At 49.7% G+C, this 18,921-nt stretch overlaps 1 protein-coding gene across 10 annotated transcripts in view; it reads left to right on the forward strand.

Moving 5' to 3' along the window:
- Window positions 1–18,921, forward strand: part of SMG9 (SMG9 nonsense mediated mRNA decay factor) — a 31,679-nt gene that overhangs the window by 367 nt on the left and 12,391 nt on the right. For 3 of the 10 annotated variants that reach the window (XR_013352985.1, XR_013352992.1, XM_077849219.1), the window contains exons 2-14: window positions 626–757; window positions 2,531–2,686; window positions 5,138–5,212; window positions 5,304–5,568; window positions 5,662–5,759; window positions 7,303–7,415; window positions 10,554–10,665; window positions 12,530–12,625; window positions 13,044–13,129; window positions 15,680–15,786; window positions 16,517–16,624; window positions 16,798–16,926; window positions 17,166–17,310. Coding sequence is in view for 3 of the 10 variants with exons in the window: in XM_077849219.1 (XP_077705345.1) it covers window positions 2,537–2,686; window positions 5,138–5,212; window positions 5,304–5,568; window positions 5,662–5,759; window positions 7,303–7,415; window positions 10,554–10,665; window positions 12,530–12,625; window positions 13,044–13,129; window positions 15,680–15,786; window positions 16,517–16,624; window positions 16,798–16,926; window positions 17,166–17,310 (1,484 nt within the window). In the remaining 7 variants the exon portion in view is untranslated. The other 7 variants (XM_077849252.1, XM_077849245.1, XR_013352986.1 and 4 more) reach the window with 7 other exon arrangements.

Raw genomic sequence — 18,921 nt, forward strand, 5'->3', positions numbered from 1 at the left:
GCCCCGCCCCCCTTTCGACCGTTAAACGGTGGCTCTGACCCCCGGCGGGTGTGTTACTGAGTAGGGAGCCAAGAGCGAACCTTAAATTACCGGGTTGGCGGGCGTGGGGGGTTGGGGCCGGTGAATAATGTGTAAATAGGGACTTCGGTTCTGGGAGGGCCCAGTAGGGCCTGTAAACTGGCCGTGAAGTATTGCAAAGATCCCAGCGATAGCGTTTAAAGGGAAACTTTAAGTTTGGGGAACACGCTCGCAGAGGGTCTACAAACAGACGCTATACACGCGGAAGGTTTTCCATATAGTGTGTAAAAAGGAAACTTAAGTTGTAGGGTTCCCCACAGGAAGCCTCTTAAGCAGGTGCCTAATTTGGGCGATGCCCTCTGAATACAGTCCATAGACTCCTAAGTTGTAGGGGGGGCGCCCCATGGACAAAACTTGTAAATACACGTGTTTAAGTGTCAGTCCTTAGAAAAATCGTGTGAATCCACCGTTAGGTTCTGGGGGTGGGGGGTGGGCATAAATACGGAGTTAGGAATTAGTGTGCAAATAGACACTTGGGTTCTGGGAGCGTCGCCTGCAAGGGTCACGGGAAGAGATGCGCCAAGGGCTGAGGAAACTTCCCCCACAGAATGCCTAGGTAGATTCCTGACGTCGAGGAGGTCGCCGACCAGAGTCCTGTAAATAAACACAGACTGGCTTCAGAACGTCTTGAGAGAATCGGCAAAGGAGCCTGGAAACATTGGAGGTCCCCAGATTGCATGTAGGTGGACTCAGATTCTGAGGAGCTCCCCCTCCCCCATGGAGCTATCAAGTAGAGGCAAATACTGTGGAAGTGCCCAGAATAACCTGCAGAGGGACATTTTCTGTGTGGGAAGGGGGTCCTCTTGGTGTGTAAACAGACATTTGAGCCCTAGGCTGGATGGAGTCCTGGTGGAGGAGAGAAAAGAGACACGAGGATTGGAATAGGGGGTGGGGCCATCTCCAGAATAATGTATAAACCCACACTTAAGTGCAAATGGAGGAGTCCCAATTTCTGGGGGAATCTCCCTCAGAGACTATAAACAGTCATTGAAGTGCTGAGTGGATCATTTTCCAGAAGCATGTGTAAACAGGCCTTACCCTCCTGTCTCTGAAGGCAGTCTTCAGCTCGGTTTGTGGCTGGAGGAGAGGTCACTTGGAGCAGTGAGGAGCTAGACAGGCCCCTGCCTGGCTAGCAAAATTACTCCCACATCCTGTAAACACCTAACTGCAGTCTGGAGAAAGGGTCTCGCACAGGGACCTATTAGTCACTGTTTGTTTGGATGGGGTAGGGGGGGATTCATAGGATAATTTCACAGGCACTTAAGAGCTAACCAAGGGTCAGCAGACTTTCTGTAAAAAGAGGCAAATCGTTTGAGATTCTGCAGGCCACACTGCCTGTCTCAACTACTCCGCCATTGTATCAAGAAGGCAGCTGTAGACAATGTGTAAATTGATGGATGTGGTTGTGTTCCAATAAAACTTTATTTACAAAAACAGAAGGCAGCCCTGATTTGGTCCATAGACTACAGTTTAACTTGACCTGTGAGCTATATAGTAAATGGCCTCATAGCAAACAGACTGTTAAGTACTCTGACACTTCCCTAGAAGTGTAAACAGCTGGGGAAACTCCCTAGAGGGACCAATAAAGATAGTTAAATGATAGGGAGTGGATTATATAGGTAGCAGTACATTTTATAACATCTTAGGTTAACCACTGGTGAGACGTTGGAGTGTGAGGGATGGCAGACCATCAGAAATGGAAGGTAAACAGACTGACACCGGGTGAGACACCAGATGAAAATAGGCCCTTAAATGCCCCGCATATGCCAGTGTTCGGTTATCAAAACAATAGTTGTTGGAATGAGGACCATGTTACTGATTTGTAAGGAAATGGTTTGCTGCAGTTTGGGAAAGAAGATGTCCCATTTTTATGTGACCCTCCCCCTCCCTCTGAGTTATACTTATTTTGGGGGCAAAGTAATTAATAGTTGGGAATAGTTTTAGCTACAAGTAAGATAAAAATGTATTTGTTTCTCAATACATCCAAAAGTAGACAACATAAGGTTAATAGGGGACCCCTGAATCATTTTCTCCCACGCCTTCTTTCCTTCCTTCCAGTCCAGGGTGGCTGCTTGAGCTCCAGCCTGCACACCACATTCCTTCCAGCCAGGAGGAGGGCAAAAGGCATGTTCTAGTGTCTGAAGGGAAGTTTCTGAAAGCTGCCAAAACACACTTCTGGTGTCCTACCATTGGCCAGAAAGAACTTAATCACATGGCCATCTACCTGCAAATTATGCTGAGAAGTGTGTTCTGGGCAGCCACGTGCCCTGCTTAGAACTGAGGGTTTTAATTTTTTTGGAAGAAGTGAAGGTAGAATAGATCTTGAGCCAGCTGGCAATCACTACCACAGCCACAGAACTCTCTGGAAAATAAGTGCCTTCTTACTCCAGGGTAAGCCAGATAGATTTAAGAGCATCTCTTCACCCTGAAATCAACCTCTTTCTCTCTGTAGGCAATCATGTCTGAGTCTGGCCATAGTCAGCCTGGGCTCTATGGGATAGAGAGGCGTCGGCGGTGGAAGGAGCCTGGCCCTGGCGGCCCCCAGAACCTTTCTGGCCCTGGTGGTCGGGAGAGGGACTACATTGCCCCATGGGAGAGAGAGAGACGGGTGAGTGAGTGGGCAAGGGCAGCATCCCTGTATCCACTTGTTCCACAAATGTTTTTTAAGCACCTGCCATGTGCCAGGCACTAATCTAAATGCTGGGCATCTGTCTGTGAACAAAACTGGCCTCATGGAATAAGGGCAGAGAGTGACAAAGGGAGCTGTCTTAGATGAAGTGGACAGAGAAGGCCTCCCTGAAGAGGTGAGGAAATACACCACGACAAAATCTGAGTGAAGAGCGTTCTTGGACAGATATGAAGCAGATGTGAAGGCACTGAGCTCTATGTCTGGTATATTCAGGGAGTAGCCAGGAAGCCAATGTGGCTGCAGAGGCTGAACAAGAAAGGAAGGTGATAGAAGATAATGTCAGAGAGGTAACTCAGGCCAGATCACGTTGGACCTGAGAGGCCTGGGAAGGGACTTGGGATTTCACTGAATGAAATTGGCATTGGAGAGTTTGAGCTGAAAGGTGCCATAAGCTCATGTTTTAAAGAGTCATATGATAGCAGCTGTTTCTTTTTCTTTAAGATTGATTTGTTAGGGAACACGTGCATGCACAGCATGCAAGCCAGGGGAGGGAGAGAAACAAGCAGATTCTGCACTGAGCTCAGAGCCTGACACAGGGCTAGAACCCCTGACCCCGAGATCATGACCTGAGCCGAGATCTAGAGTCAGATGCCCAACCAACTGAGCCACTCGGGCCCCATAACGACAGCAGCTGTTACTGTCTGTTGAGCAGCATGTGGTATGCTGGCACTGTGCAAAGTGCTTTAACATCATTTGGGTCTTCCTGAACCCTTTGAGCTACCCCATGAAGTAGAACCTAGGATAGATAGGATTTCCACTAATGAAAGAAAATGAATCTCAGAGAAGGGACTGCCCCAAAGTCACAGTCAGAAAGCTTTGGGGCCAGAACTCAAACCCAGATCCAGCTAAGCCCAAGTCCAGCCTGTTCTGTGTGCTGTAGTGTCCTGGGTGGTGAGTCCGGAGTCTTGACGAGGGCACAGATCCTGTCTTGTTCCTGTCCTGTGCCTAGGGGACTTCTGCCAGAACCTGTCCCTGCCCCCCCCCAGGTTCTTCATCCAGGGCCCTGCCCACCTCTGAGAGGTTTGTTGGGGTGGAAGACCGGTAATAATTGGGACCAGTTTCTGAACCATGAAAGTGCAAACATGAAGAATAATTTGTTCACAGTGAGCTCAGCTCTTGCTTGTTCCTTCCCTTGGGTTGTAGCACAGGTGAGAACAGAGGGTCTCTCTTCCTTCCACACTCAGGCCTGAGGAACATTCCCATCTTCCTATACTGTCAGCTTAAGTCCCTGGTTGAGCAACTCCAGAGTCTCTTGTCTCTGTCTCTGATTTTGCCATTGAGCCCTGGCAGCCTCCTGACTGGTCAGTGGCCTCCTCACACCCTCTATGTCCCCTGCTGCCCTCAGCAACTTCCTCCCAATACCCATGACGGCCCATCGGATATCATCCTGGACACCCCCACCCCACGCCTGTCAGGCACCGGTGCTATACATTGTGCCTCCTGAATACCATCTCCTGTCCACCATCTTCTGTCTACCCTCCCAGCCTCGGCCCCGGCTGTCCTCCCTCCTCCCTGGCCTTTGGAAAGCCCACAGTCTCTCCTGTAGTTCTGTCTCAACTGTTGCCTGCAGAGTACTTCTCATGCCCTCTTGTTTGTTCTTCACCATAGGCCAGTCTCTCCAGTATATGGGGAAGAAACAGTCCCAGTGAAGGTTCATGGCTCTCATGAGGTTCCTCAGGGAACCAGGAAAGAACAAGGCTCAAACTCAAATCTCTCCCCTTTCTTATTAAGCTGACCCTGGGGGTGAGTCAAAAGAAGCCTGAGGAGGGTGAGGTGTGGGAATTAGACCACTGGCTTGGCAAGCACAAGAGTGGAGCTGAGGGAAAATCGGGGTAGAATCTGTGAGATAGCAAGCCCCTGTCTCCCCTCTGCCTCATGGACCGTGGACCGTTTACAAGTTCATCTGCTTTCAGCCTTGCGGCAGTCCCATGAAGCACTTCTATCCTTGTTGGCCAAGTGAGGAAATTAGCCGAAGTGAGGGTGGTTCCTTATTCAAGTTCACACAGCCAACAAAAGGCAGGGCCAAGTTTGAACCCAGATCTAGCTCCAGAGCCCTGGCTCCTCCTGCCTGGTCTTGTTATCTGGCAGAGGCAGCCAAATGTGTCCTGGAACTAGGCTGCCAAGGCTCAAATCCTGGCTCTGTTGCTTATTGACTGCATAACCTCGGGCAAGCCATTTCAACCTCTCTGGACCTCAGCCTCTTCATTTGTAAAATGGAGATAACAGTATGTATATCTCGGGGTTGGTGGTGGAACTGAAGAAGTTAATACATGAAGGTATTTAGAATTGTACCTGGCACATGAAGGCCTTCGGGAGTGTCCAGGAGAGCCAGGGGAGCTGTTCCTGAGTCACTGCTCTCCCTCACCACAGGATGGCAGTGAAGAGACGAGCTCGTCGGTCATGCAGAAAACCCCCATCATCCTCTCAAAACCTCCAGCAGAGCGGGTGAGCAGGGAAGAATCTTCTGAAGGGGGGAGGCCGGGAGCATTTAGGTCAGTGATCTCTCCCATTGACTGGAAGCTTCTCTGTCCCATAGTCAAAGCAGCCACCACCTCCAACAGCCCCTGCCGCCCCGCCTGCTCCAGCCCCTCTTGAGAAGCCTATCGTCCTCATGAAACCACGGGAAGAGGGGAAAGGGCCTGCAACTGTGACAAATGCCTCAACCCCCGAGGGCACTGCCCCTGCACCCCCTGCAGCCCCAGCACCACCCAAGGGAGAAAAGGAGGGGCAGAGACCCACACAGCCTGTGTATCAGATCCAGAACCGAGGCATGGGCACTGCTGCACCAGCAGCCATGGACCGTGAGTTGGGGCCGGGCAGGATCTGGTTGGGAGCTGGAATGCCTTCACACAGACCCTTACCACATCCTGTATCCTTCTTTATCCTGTCTCCAGCTGTCGTGGGCCAGGCCAAACTACTGCCCCCAGAACGCATGAAGCACAGCATCAAATTGGTAGACGACCAGATGAACTGGTGTGACAGCGCCATTGAGGTACTGAGATGAGAGGTTGTGTCTCCATGTCCCACATCTCGCCACCTCCACCCCACCTCCCGACCTCCACTCTTGCCTCTTGCCAGATAGTACCAGACTAGACAGCTTTGAGGCGATGATAGAGAAGGAATCAAAGTTCTCACCTGCCCAGGACTGAATTGCAGTGGCTTCCACTAGATCAGCTGTGCTGGTAGTTAAAATACTGAGATAGTTTGATACTGGTTGGCAAGAAAGGACTCCCACTACCTCCCAGATGCCCTGGGATCTCGGTACCGTCCCACAGCAGGGCAGCCTCCTGGACCCTGCTCCTGTTCCTTTCCTAATTGGTTGGAAGCCATGCTGTACCAGTGATAACTGGTTTAAATGGCACTCCCCCGGTGGCCCCTGCTCTCTAGCTCAGGCCTCACGTTCCTGGACCGTCCTACCTAGCTCCAGTCTCCGCCCAGCCCCGTCACACCACATCCCTGCCCAGATTCTCCTACGTGTGTCTCTTTTCCTTCTCCCAGCAGCTTGGACTAAGACAACATGCTAAGCCCATCTTTTATTACCTGGCCTGCTGCCTTTGTACGTCTACTGTCTCACTGATACCGACTGGGGAGCTTTAAAACAAAACAAAAGCTGGTGTTTAGCAGGCCTACCCTTCACTTGAAATAGAATTCTGCAGTGTTGAGAATATATTTGCACTATCTAGTATGATAGACACACTCCTTCTACATGGCTGTTGGGCACTTATCCACTAGTATAATTAAGGAACTGAATTTTTAGCTTTGTTTAATTAAGCTTAAATGGCCGCATGTGGTCGGTGTCTGCTCTTATAGGACAGGGCTAGCCCTAGGTATTCTGCTCTAATGTGTCTAGGGTTAGGCCCAAGAATAGCTGCTGCTGCTGCTGCTGCTGCTGCTTTTTTTTCCTTTTAATAAAAGCTCCAGGTGGCTCTAAGGAGCCAGTTGAGGACTTCTTTGTTTTTCTTGAGGAGTGTCTCTCACACCCCCTGGTGGTGGAAGGCATCAGAACTGGTGGGCCAGAGGTGAAGGTCTCCGGATTTTCCAAGACTCTTAAATACCACAGACAAGAGCCAGGATGAACTGACCTCCCCTTCCTGCACTCTTTTCCCTTTTTCACGCTTTCATTTGTTTTCCAAACCTGCCCCAAGCCAAAAGCCCTCCAAGAGTCTGTTCCAATGGTCCTGTCTTCCTCCACCTGCCCTTCATTTCTGTGCCTTTGCCCTTCCCCTCACCAAAGTCAGGTTTCCCTTTTTCCTACCGTGTTCCAGCTGCACTGATTTCCTAGTAGCTTCTTGATCTTGCCAGGCTCTTCTCTACCTTGGAATTCTCACAACATCATTCTTTGTGCCACCACATTCATACACAGGCCCTTTGCTCAACTTGGGGTATTGAAGCCATCCAAGTTTTTCTTCATATCTGACAAGGCAGGCAGGCCAGCCACAGAAGTATCCACCCCTGCCCCCTCCCCTACCTCACCCCCACTCCTGCTCCAGCCACTGACAGATTTACGAGAGTCACACGCCTTCATCTTCCCCCAGTACCTGTTGGATCAGACTGATGTGTTGGTGGTCGGTGTCCTTGGCCTCCAGGGGACAGGCAAGTCCATGGTCATGTCATTGTTGTCGGCCAACACTCCTGAGGAGGACCAGAGGTAAGGGGTGTGGAAGCCAGGAGGAGGGTGGGCCTGGCGATTATAAATGGTGTTACCAAAGGACTTTCACCTCCCTTAGCCTCAGTGTCTTTGTCAGATGAGGATGATTAGGGACTGAACTAAATCTTTGTGTAGCTCCAAGGTAACCAGTCCTTTTCCTCACTCCCTGCATTGCCCCAGGAATGGTACAGAGCCCAGCTTTGATTTAAGCTGACTTCACTCTGAGCCCTGCCACTCACTAGCTAGTTGACTTTGGGCAGGTCATTTTACTTGTCAATATCTCACTTTGTCATCTGTGAAGTGGGTTTTTGAAGGATAATATCAGGAAGGCAATAGTTAACAAGAACCTGACACAGAGCAAATGCTTGCAGGATATTGGTTGATAAGGCCTGGTAACTAGAACAGGGAAAGAGACCTGGATGTAGGCCATGGGTTCTAGAGCAGAACAGAAGCTGTTCTGTCCTGCATTCTTGAGGAAGGATGGGGAGGATTGTGAAGAGTAAAGTATGAAATCACAGGAGAGGATTTGGAGGAAGAAGGAGCTTAAGAACTAGGAACCAGAACTGAGAGTAGGAGAAAAAAGAAAGGGGCTAGGGAGGATGGAACATGTACAGTCTGATTAAGGAAGATTCAGAGTGAGGAATGAGAAAGGGTAGTAGCCACTTGGGATTGTTTAAAATATATAGGGGTTTATCTTTTTTATAAAATAATAAATACTACCATGCTACAACCTTGCATTCTGTGGATGGGCACCAGGGCATATCCACAAACCTCCTAACAGTATATGCAGAATTTTACACATACCTGCAGTCACGCTTTTCTTCTAGAGAAAGGATGTATAGCTTCTACCAGATCTTAGAGGGGCTTGATGGAGACCCAGAACAGGTTAAGAACCACCATTGTGACAATATACATCCACTAGAGCCAGAGCTGTGGGGGTTTCCCTTCCTCCCAGGTCACCTCCATCTCTTCTTTTCTCTATTCAGTCATAAGTTCACCTTGGCTGTGCTTGGGAACAGTTAACAGCTCTCTCAGATGGCACTCTCCATCTCAGCATCCCCCAAATAGCAAAGTTTCCCCTCAGCTCCAAGTTCAGATTCCTGAGCTAGAGAGACTCCTGCTGGCCTACCTAGTCTTTTTGAGCTGCGTCATCCTGTGGCATGGTGGACTTTGATGCCAAATCTAGCCATCAAGTCTCTTGATTAGGTTAAGAATTCATCTGCTTCTCCCCTTCATTCCTATCTCCTGGTCTAAGCCTCTGACATCTTCCCTGGAGGATGCCAAGAACCTGCTTATTGGTTTCCCTGCTTTAGTTCAACTAGTATTTATTGAGTGCTTACGATGTGTCAGGCACTGTTCTGGGCGCTGGGGATATACAGCCAAACAAAACTAGCAAGAACGTTTGTCGTCATGAGGCTTAATTTTAATAGGAGCAGTAGCAAACAAAATAAGTTACTCGACATGTTAGAAGATAATAACCACACAGGAAGGGATTATAGGGAAGCGGTATGGGCGCTAGATGACAGTTCTAAATCGAATAGTCAGGGAAGGCCTCTCTAAGGGGGACACTGAGAAAAAGCAGACTTGGCGGAGGGAGAGCGTTCTAATCAGGGAATGGCAAAAGCTGGCCTCTGCAGCAAGAGCTTGCCTGGTGTATGTGCAAAATGACGTGCAGGCTGTTGAGCTGGAGCAGAGGGAGCAAGACGGGAAGTCCTAGGTGATCAGGTCAGAGAGGATAAGGGAGGCCCGGGGTGTTGGGCCTATAAGTCGTCATCCACTCTTTCCACCCTACAGCCCTCACTGCATAGCACAAGGGGGAGCTTTTCAAAGCCCACATCCAGTCCTGTCACTTCTCTACTTAATTGTCTTCAGGGCTTCTCCAGGCTCATGGGCCAAAGCCCCAGCTCTTTGCCATGCCCCACAAAGGCCTATGTACCTACTTCTTGGTCCCAGGGTCCCTTGTTCTCTGCTTTTACCACACTGGTCTTTGTTGCCTCATACACACCACCTGCCTTCTGCCTGGGATAGTCTCCCATCCTGCATCCCCCCTGCACTTCCCTCTGTAACTTAATTAAATTTGCTTAATTAACTCTCTTCTCTCTCCCTCAGTGTGGTCATTTGCCTCTTTTATGGCATGCCTTCCTGGCTCTACTATCTGAATTATCCCCACTCAGAGTGCTACACATCTCCTCTTCCTGCCACTTGAAGTTAACTGATAGCTGTTAATTTGTAAGGTAGACCAGAAGGTAGACCTTCTCTCCATGGAAGCAAGACTGTCCTTACTGCCACATCCTGGTATCTGGTACATAGGAGGTCTTCTGTACAGTGTTAAGCAGGAGGATATTTGCTCTGTGTCAGACAGCATGCTAAGCATTTCAGGGAGGTGGGGGTTACCTTTTGAGAAGTAGGTACTCTTACCCTGATTTTGCAGTTAGAAAGAGGAAATAATCTCTTTGTCCAAGCCACAGAATGTGACCAAGTTGAGCTCAGTGGTTAAGGCAAGGCTCAGCTCTGCCTGCTTTGCTCTCGTCTCCCCATCCAGCACAGATAGAATTGAGAGAGACTCTTCTCATAGGAAAAGAACTAGGAACTGAGTTCTACAACCAAACAGCCTCTCACTCTGGGGGCGGGGAGAGCTCAGTGCTGTATCTCCAACGCCTGGCCTGTGACAAGTGCACTTGGTAATTAATAGCTGACAGTTACACATCACTGCATATCAGGCAAGTTCCTAAGGGCATTACATATAGTAGCCTCATAGTAACCCTAAAAGTTTTGAGACTGTTGTTATCCCCATTTACAGATAAGGCAACAGAAGAGAAAGATTAAGGACTTGCCCAAATCCACATAGCCAGGAAGAGGCAGAGCTGATATTTGAATCCCAGCAGTCTAGCAAAACCCCTACTCTTAAATACCTCAGGTTGCTGACTTCATTAAGTGAGTTAACAAACCTACTTATGAGTGGGGGTAAAGTTATATGGAATAAAATGTAAGCCCCCAGACAGCAGGGGCCACAGATGGAAGGCTTTGTGGGCAGGAAGGAACCATGTCCCACATGCTCCTTTCACAGGGTCATACTCCGGAGGTGTCGGAGGCTGAGAGCCAGACCTCGTAACGTACTCCACCTGTTCCTCTCCACAGGGCATATGTTTTCCGAGCCCAGAGTGCTGAAATGAAGGAACGAGGGGGCAACCAGACCAGTGGCATTGACTTCTTTATTACCCAAGAGCGGATTGTTTTCCTGGACACACAGGTGCCAACCTCCACGTGCCTCACCCTACTGCATGCCACACTCAGCTCCACCCCTGGGTATTTATAAGCCAGAATCCTGCTTGGATTCCATGTGGTTTTAGCCAAGTTGTGTCTTTTCTTGGCCTTTAGTCTCTTATCAAATTTTGCCACCCTCCCCTCCCATCCATTCTGTACATAGTAGCCTAAAGAATCTTCTAGCAGAGTGGTCAAATGTGTGGGCCCTGGAGTCGGTCTGTGTATGTCCAGATTCTGCCTTTAATTCTTAACAGTTGGGTGACTTGAAGCAAATTTTTTTTACCCTCCCAGACCTCAGTTTGTCTATAATTGGGGACAGTAATTGTACTCAGTTTCACAGGATCATTGCAAGGATTCAGTACAACAGTCCAGACCAAGTGCTTAGCATAAGACCTGGCACGTATTTAATGTTTGGGCCCATCACTATCATTAGAACTGACCCGTCCTGTATTTGGCAGTTTTCCTCGTGTTCTCCCTTGCCCTCAGGCAGAGTCCCTATTCCTTAGTGTGGCATTCAAGGCTTATAGGGCTTGCCTCCTTCAGACTCTAGTCTCCCCTTTCTGATGTAGCTCTAGCTCCACCACACACACCATAAGGCCTCACCATGATCTCTCTTCCCTCTGGGCTGTCCTCATCCTGTTCCCTTTATCTGAAACCGCCTATTTCTCATTTTTCTTTAGTGGGAAAAATATTATTGCCTACCTGCAGGGTTTTGTGAGGCTTCATTCAGGGCTTCACAAGTAAAGTCCTAATGACAGTACCTGACAAGAAGTACATACTTCGTACTCTTAGCTGGCAGTACCGTGACCACAAGAACACTGTCCCCTTGCCTTGTTGCCTGGCTAATGCCCAGAAGACTCCGCTGGGGTATTGCCTTCTCCCAGAAGTCTTCCCCTCAGAGTACCCACCAGTGCCATGTGCACCTTCCATCACAGCACTGATTTATCACAGTCTGCTTTTTGTGTACTGCTCCCACACCTGATCTACCTGGAGCTCTTCCAGGAGGAACACTGTTGATCAGGGCCTGGCCCATAGTTGGTACCCACTGAATGTTGATGGAACAAAGTTCTAGTCACCGTAGGCATTGATAGCACAGAGAGTGGAAAACCTACAAATGTGGTGTGAGATCTGTGAGCCAGGCCTATGCAGGGGCCACCGGGACCTAAAAACAAACTAAATTGCTGTGATCTGGTTCCAAGACCCACATGGAGCAGAATGGGAGCTAAAACAGGACAGAATAGAGCATGGAGTGCTGGGAGTTTTAGAAGGCCAGCAGTTGGAAAAGCCTCTTACTTAAAGAATTCCACTCACTGCACCAAGAAGTCAATAAGACTGCCAAGCCGATTTAACTCTTATGGTCTTTAAATGGAATGTTCCTTTGAGAAAAGGTGATGAACTCACCACTGATTTTTTTTTTTTACACCCACTGATGCAATTTTTAAATCTTCACCAGTTTTCACACTATTCATTGTTTTTTGACCAAAGTAATTATCATAGCAAAGTTTTGAAAGCATTTGAAACAACTAAGAGAAGAAAAGGCTCTTGAAGGGACATGACTCCTTCAAGTCAATATTACATTTATTAGCACTAGAAGAGTTCCCTTTGAGCATGAGGCACTTGAGAGTGGTGATTTTGTAAAAGAACTGGCAGAAGTGTACCTGCTTTGAAACATTGTTCTCTCACTTCCTCTCACTGACTAGCACTCACTTATGAGAAACCACCCATGTTTCTGACCTTATTTAGTCCCGAGAGAGGTGAGGTATTTGCCTTCAATGTGTGCAACTTAGGTGGTTGTGACCTTTAGGGTCCTGGCCACCAGTCCCTTTCCTGACACCTTCTCTTCCTTGCAGCCCATCCTGAGCCCCTCCATCTTGGACCACCTTATCAATAATGACCGCAAGCTGCCTCCAGAGTACAACCTGCCCCACACCTATGTTGAGATGCAGGTGAGGGGGCCAAACCAGTCCTTGGGGAGAGGTCTTACCCTTCCCCTCAAGATTTGTGACAGAGAGCTGGTGAGTTGACCTAGTTTCTGCTTCATGAAGAGCCTTGGGTGCCCCAAGAACTGTAGGAAAGAACAGTATTGAGAGTCCTGTCTGGCTGTGTTCCTTGGAAAAGGCATTTTCTTCCCCCTCCCCCTCCAGCCTCATTATCTGCCTGTGTAAGGTGGGGGTAATCATTCCTACTTTGCCTAACTCAGGGATGGCCATAAAGGAAGTGCTAGGATAGTCTGGGCACACAGAAGGTGCTTAGAGGCTCTGAGGCCCTTGTCCTGCTGCCCCCTCAGCTAAGTCCTGGGAACAGGGACCCCAGTCTGGGCAAAAGGGACCTTCAACTCTCTTGTCCCTTCCTGCCCATTTGCAGTCACTCCAGATTGCTGCTTTCCTCTTCACGGTCTGCCATGTGGTGATCGTTGTCCAGGACTGGTTCACAGACCTCAGTTTATACAGGTGAGGAGCAAGTGGGGAGGGGGAGCCAGGCAAGAGATGGGGACCAGAGACCCAGCCACTTGCCCACGTCTCTACGTTCCACATAGCAGCCACAGGGACCTCTTTAAAATGTGAGTTGGAGTGGATCACTACCACCCAGTATACACACACTTCTAGCTCTCCACTGACTTTATGCATCACTCAGAATAAAATTCAGTCTTCCTACATACAAGATCCCCTACACGGGACAGTCCCAGTCACCTCACTGACCTTCTCTTCTACCACTTTCCCTCACTCCTTCCATTAAAGGCCTGGTGACCTCATGGCTATTTCTCATGCAGCTTATGATCTCTGCACTCTGTCCCTCCCTCAGCTGGAAAGAGAGGTCTTCCTGCAGACCTCAAACACCCTCCCTCATGTCTTTTGGACCACCTCAGGCTGTTCCTTATCTTACAATGTACCGCCCCCCTTTCTTCCCTGCCTCTTATCTGCTGTGTTTTCCTTCATTGCATTTATCACTCCCTGACAAGACATCACAGATCTCTACCGTCTGTCTCCCCCAGTAGAATGTAAGCCCCAGGAGGACAGAGTCCTGAGTGCCTCACAGAGTGCCTGGCACAAGGTAGATAATACACATTTGTTGAGTGAGTAGCATAATCGGAAACTGGCTTGTCCATCTTATCCATCTCCTCCAGGCATGTGTACCATTCTGTTGGTACCCTGGCAGGTAGGCAGAGGGAAGGAGTCCTGCCCGAAGCAGCTGGAGGTTCTAGAAATGCGCCCTGGAAAGAACTGGCTCAGAACATGAGGCACAAGGGTTCCTCTTGCCCTCAGGGGGTCAATGTGGAGGCCAGCCGCCTTGGGCACAGAACTCAGACAAAAGGAAGGGACAGGAGCTCATGGGGAGGGGAGAGCTGAGCCAAGGGAAGCAGGTATCTCCAAAGTGAGGCAGCCCTGGGTTTGAACCCTAGCTCTTATTAGGTGAGTGTCTTCTTTTTCCTTAGCTCCTCATAGATCATTTTATGCAGATTAAATGAGTTAAAGAATTCAAAGCATTCAGTACAGTACCTGATACCTAGTAAGCAATTGATAAATGGAAGCTTAATGTTTATTTTAGGAATCCTGGGGGTGGTGGTGAACTGTGGGTCTGGCCAACAGTAAAAATGAGCTTCTGGGAGAGCCAGCTGTCATGACCAGATCTAAGGGTCTTATTTCTGAGACAGCCACCGCACCACCACCTCCACTATTGTGTATTTGAATTCATTCACATGACAAATATATTGAACATTTACAAATGCCATTTAGTGTTCTGGGTACTGGAACACAAGTGTGAAAAAAACAGACTGCCCTGTGGAGTTTACATTCTGATTGGGGCATGGACGCGGGCCAGCACATGGCACAGCCTAGCCATGGGCTTCATAGCAGGTGAACTCCTTGAAACTGTGGATGACATACAGTTTGTGTCTGTATGAGGAGAATATCTATAATGCTTAATTGGGTCCCATTATCCCCTATTTCAGATAGCAGATTTATTCTATTTACATATTTGGAAAACTTATTTTAAAATAGCATAAAATAGCATAAATTGAAATTTAGGTCCACACAGAAACCTGCACATGGATGTTTATAAAGCATCTTCTGACTCTTGATTTCGGCTCAGGTTGTGATCTCTGGGTTGTAAGATCGAGCCCTGCATCAGGCTCTGTGCTGAGTGTGGACCCCCCACCCCCTTCTGCAAGCTCACATACACATTCTGTCTCTGTCTTCTTTCTCTCTAACAAATAAAACAGCATTATTCATAATTTACAAAACTAGGAAGCAATCAAGATATCTTTTAGTAGGTAAATACATAAACTGGTACATTTAGACACTGGAATATTATATCAAACCATGAAAAGGCATGGAGGAAGTACATATTCTTAAGTGCATATTACTAACTAAAAGAAGCCAGTCTGAAAGGGCTACTGTACCATTCCGACTATATGACATTCTGGAAAAGGCAAAACTGTGGAGACAGTAAAAAGATTAGGGATTAGGAGGGGAGAGAGGAGTGAGTGGATAGAGCACAGAGGATTTTTAGGGTAGTGAAACTATTCATTGTAAAACCCCGTGGTGGATACATAATGCTTTTGCCAAAACTCATAGAATACACAACATCAAGAGGGAACCTTAAGTAAACCACAGACTTTAGGTGATAACGATGTGTCATAGGTTGGTTGGAATGTTGATGGTAGGGGACGCTATGTGTGGGGGGGTGGGCAGGGCATCTGGAAATCCCTGTACTTTCCACTCAGTTTTAGTGTGATCTTACAAATGCTTTTAAACAATGAAGTGTTTTTTTTAATAGCATAAACTCATTAAAAGGCACGTACAGTTGGCATGGGTCCACAGATTGGTGTCTGAGAGAGTTGTCTCTGAATTCCCTAAAATTATGTGAGAAATAGATATAGATGCAGCATTTATCTGAGTGTGGTTGTCGCTTTCATCAGACCCACAAAAGGAGCCCTGACCCTAGGCTGTGAGGTAGGGGGAGCCAGTGCCAGAGCACCAACCCTTGGCCCCAAACCCCAGGTTCCTCCAGACAGCAGAGATGGTGAAGCCCTCCACCCCGTCCCCCAGCCATGAGTCCAGCAGCTCCTCAGGCTCCGATGAAGGCACGGAGTACTACCCCCACCTGGGTGAGAGACTTTCTGGGGGCTGGAGGGGTGGGCAGGGGAAGAATGAGGGGTGAAAACCAGGGGCACAGGGGAGGTGGAGAGCTGGGAGGAAGAAAGAGCAAATAGCTGCTCCTTCCTCAGAGGTTCCCACATGGCCACCAAGGGCATGTACAAGGGTCTGGGTCTGGCTCCTTGATCAGAATGAGCACTTTTTTGCAGACAGGACCCACATGTGCCCAATTTTCTAGCCCTGGTGTCTCCACAGATTTCCAGAGTGAGTGTGGATTTAACCCAAGTGGCCCCAGGTGCCCTGCTCTTTCCCTCTTTCAGCTGCACACATGCCAATCCTTTGCCAGTTCTGTCCTTGCTCAGCTATGCTCTACCTATGTCCTGTTTTCAACAAAGATCTGTCTAGTTCACTTAATGCTACCCTAGGTGGGGTCTCTTCTATTTCCTGTCTCCCAGGCCCTTGGGGGCCTTCCTGTCATACTCCTGATCCTGTGGCTATCATCCTCTTCTGTCTTTTCCATCCAGACTGGGGACTCTGGGGGGGTGGAAGCCAGTTGTGACTCCTATCTAGGTCCCCAGCATCACCCCGTGCAGGGCCTGGTGCTAAAGCAAAGTGACATGTCATGTAAATATTTACAAGTGCTCTGAACCCAGGGGTGATGGCCGATCTTTGGCATGAGAAGGGAAGTCCACATAGCCAAATCCCAGCGGCCTCACGGGACCACATCTCTCCACCCCTCAGTCTTCCTGCAGAACAAAGCTCGCCGAGAGGACTTCTGTCCTCGAAAGCTGCGACAGATGCACCTGATGATTGACCAGCTCATGGCTCACTCCCACTTGCGTTACAAGGGTGAGGGTCCCTGAACCACCCCCCAAACTGGCCAACAGTCTCTCGATTCCTGATCTGGTCCCCTGGCCCTGATGTCTACACTGGCCTCCTGACCCAAGTTAGACAATCATCAGACCTGTGCCTCCCCTGCCCCTCAGCATAGGACCCGCAGGCTGATGGGTTCTCTCCTCCAGGTACTCTGTCCATGTTACAGTGTAATGTCTTCCCCGGGCTCCCACCGGACTTCCTGGACTCTGAGGTCAACTTGTTCCTTGTGCCCTTCATGGACAGCGAGGCAGAGAGTGAAAACCCACCAAGAGCAGGTATGGTTCTTCCTCAGGGGAGTCTGGTCTGGGACGATAGAGACCCACACTGGTCCCTAAGGTGCTTGGACCCTTTCTTAGGAGCATGTTTTCAAGTTGTGGAAGTACGGGAAGAGCTGGGCTGGGTCTGAATGTAGAGGTACTCCTGGTATTTCAGCCCAGGATTCTAGATGGCTAGGAGAAGGGAAAGGCCCTCCCTGCCAGGCTGACCTCCTTATCCCCCAACCTTAACTGTCCAGGACCCGGTTCCAGCCCTCTCTTCTCCCTGCTCCCTGGGTACCGCGGCCACCCCAGTTTCCAGTCCTTGGTGAGCAAGCTCCGGAGTCAAGTGATGTCAATGGCCCGGCCACAGCTGTCACACACGATCCTCACGGAGAAGAACTGGTAAGAGCTCTTGGCAGAGGGGTCAGTGTGAGGGCCCCACCCTGGTGCAGACAAGAGGAAGTTCTCAGTGGTCTCGCCACATCTCTATTTCCTTTTCTGAAACGGTGGTAATTGCTTCCATGCCAGGCATTGTGCTGTTTCATGTGATCTTGAGTCCTCCCCAGTAGCCAGTGGGGTTTAAGTCCTGTTACCGGTTTTACTAGTGGGGAAATCTAGACTAAGAGAAAGGAAATGTCATGTAGCACCATCACACACCTGTGGCTAGGTGTCATTTGATGGTGAGTAGTAGGACCAGTGAGCCCAGTCAAGCTCGAGGAGGGTTTATTCTGAGGCCCTGAGTGTAAGCCTTGAGGCCCTGGAATGCCCCCACGGCAGCTGCATTCTCCAGCTCTCTCTGGATGGCACAGCTTCACTGTCCCCCTCCACCTTCCCTCCTTCGCTGGCCACTGGCTTTCTCCGCCCTGCTGTCACAGAGCCCTGAACCTCCCCAGCCCCAACATCACATGACTCTCTGTGTCCGGAGCCCACAACACATCTGCCAGATCCAGGTCTGTACCATCTAATTTCTAGAAGACACAAATTTGAGAGGGAAATAGCTTCACCTGGTGCAGCCTTTAGCGTGGCTCCCCTGGGCCTGCAGTCAGCTGTGGCAGAAAGGGCTGGGAGCTCTCTTCCTTTCACTGTCTACAGCAGAGGCCAAGGCAGGCAAGGGTCATTACAAGACCCTGCAGGGAGAGAGAGGGAGAACCCCAATCCACAAAGGCCAACACCGAGTGTGGAAAGAAGTTTGGTCTCAGAGTTGGGGCTTTGAGGCCTTTGTCCCAGACCAGGCACCCTCAGCTTTGCTCACCCTGGGTGAGGTCTGAGAACCTAGGCCTCTCCCGTCAGCATGGCCATCTTCCCTGCTTCTTGACCGAGGAAGCTCTTGTCTCAGGTCATATGGCTCGTACACAGGACCTGTTTTCCCTCCTGGCCAGGGTCAGCATGAGGCTGGTGGGCCACAGCCAGGCAACTGACTGTGGACCTCCTCCCACAGGTTCCACTATGCTGCCCGGATCTGGGATGGCGTGAAAAAGTCCTCTGCCCTGGCAGAGTACAGCCGCCTGCTGGCCTGAGGCCGAGGGAAGGAACGTCATGCAGAGAACCCCCTTCTGGGTCCCCATGAATGGTTAGGGAGCATCATGTGTCCTACTCCCGTGCTGGGGTGGAGCGTGGCAGCAGGCCTGATGGATGAGGGACCGCGACGTTCTCGCCCAGAGACATGAGGTGTCCAGGGCCAGGCCCCTCACCCTCAATGGAGTATTGTTCCGGGGGCAACTTTGAAATCCCACCCCCACCCCTGGGGTAGGGTGGCCCATCCTCAGTTCCCCACAGGGACAGGCAGTGGGAGTCGTCTCGATGGTCACCAGGAATCCCAGGTTCCATCTCGACCTCCCTCTGCAGGGACAGGAGCAACAGGTCCCTCCTCCCTGACTCTAAGCCTGATCCTGTAAGGTGCGGCAGGGTCTGGGGAGCTCTTTGTTGGGGCAGATCTGGTGGTTTGAATAAAAACAGTCATGCAAGCCTGTTCTGGTGCTTTTCTTCTGCTCTCCCCAGCATGTTATCCTAGGG

Source organism: Canis aureus, chromosome 1 (genome assembly GCF_053574225.1).
Source record: "Canis aureus isolate CA01 chromosome 1, VMU_Caureus_v.1.0, whole genome shotgun sequence".
In the NCBI taxonomy this organism is placed as follows: domain Eukaryota; kingdom Metazoa; phylum Chordata; class Mammalia; order Carnivora; family Canidae; genus Canis; species Canis aureus.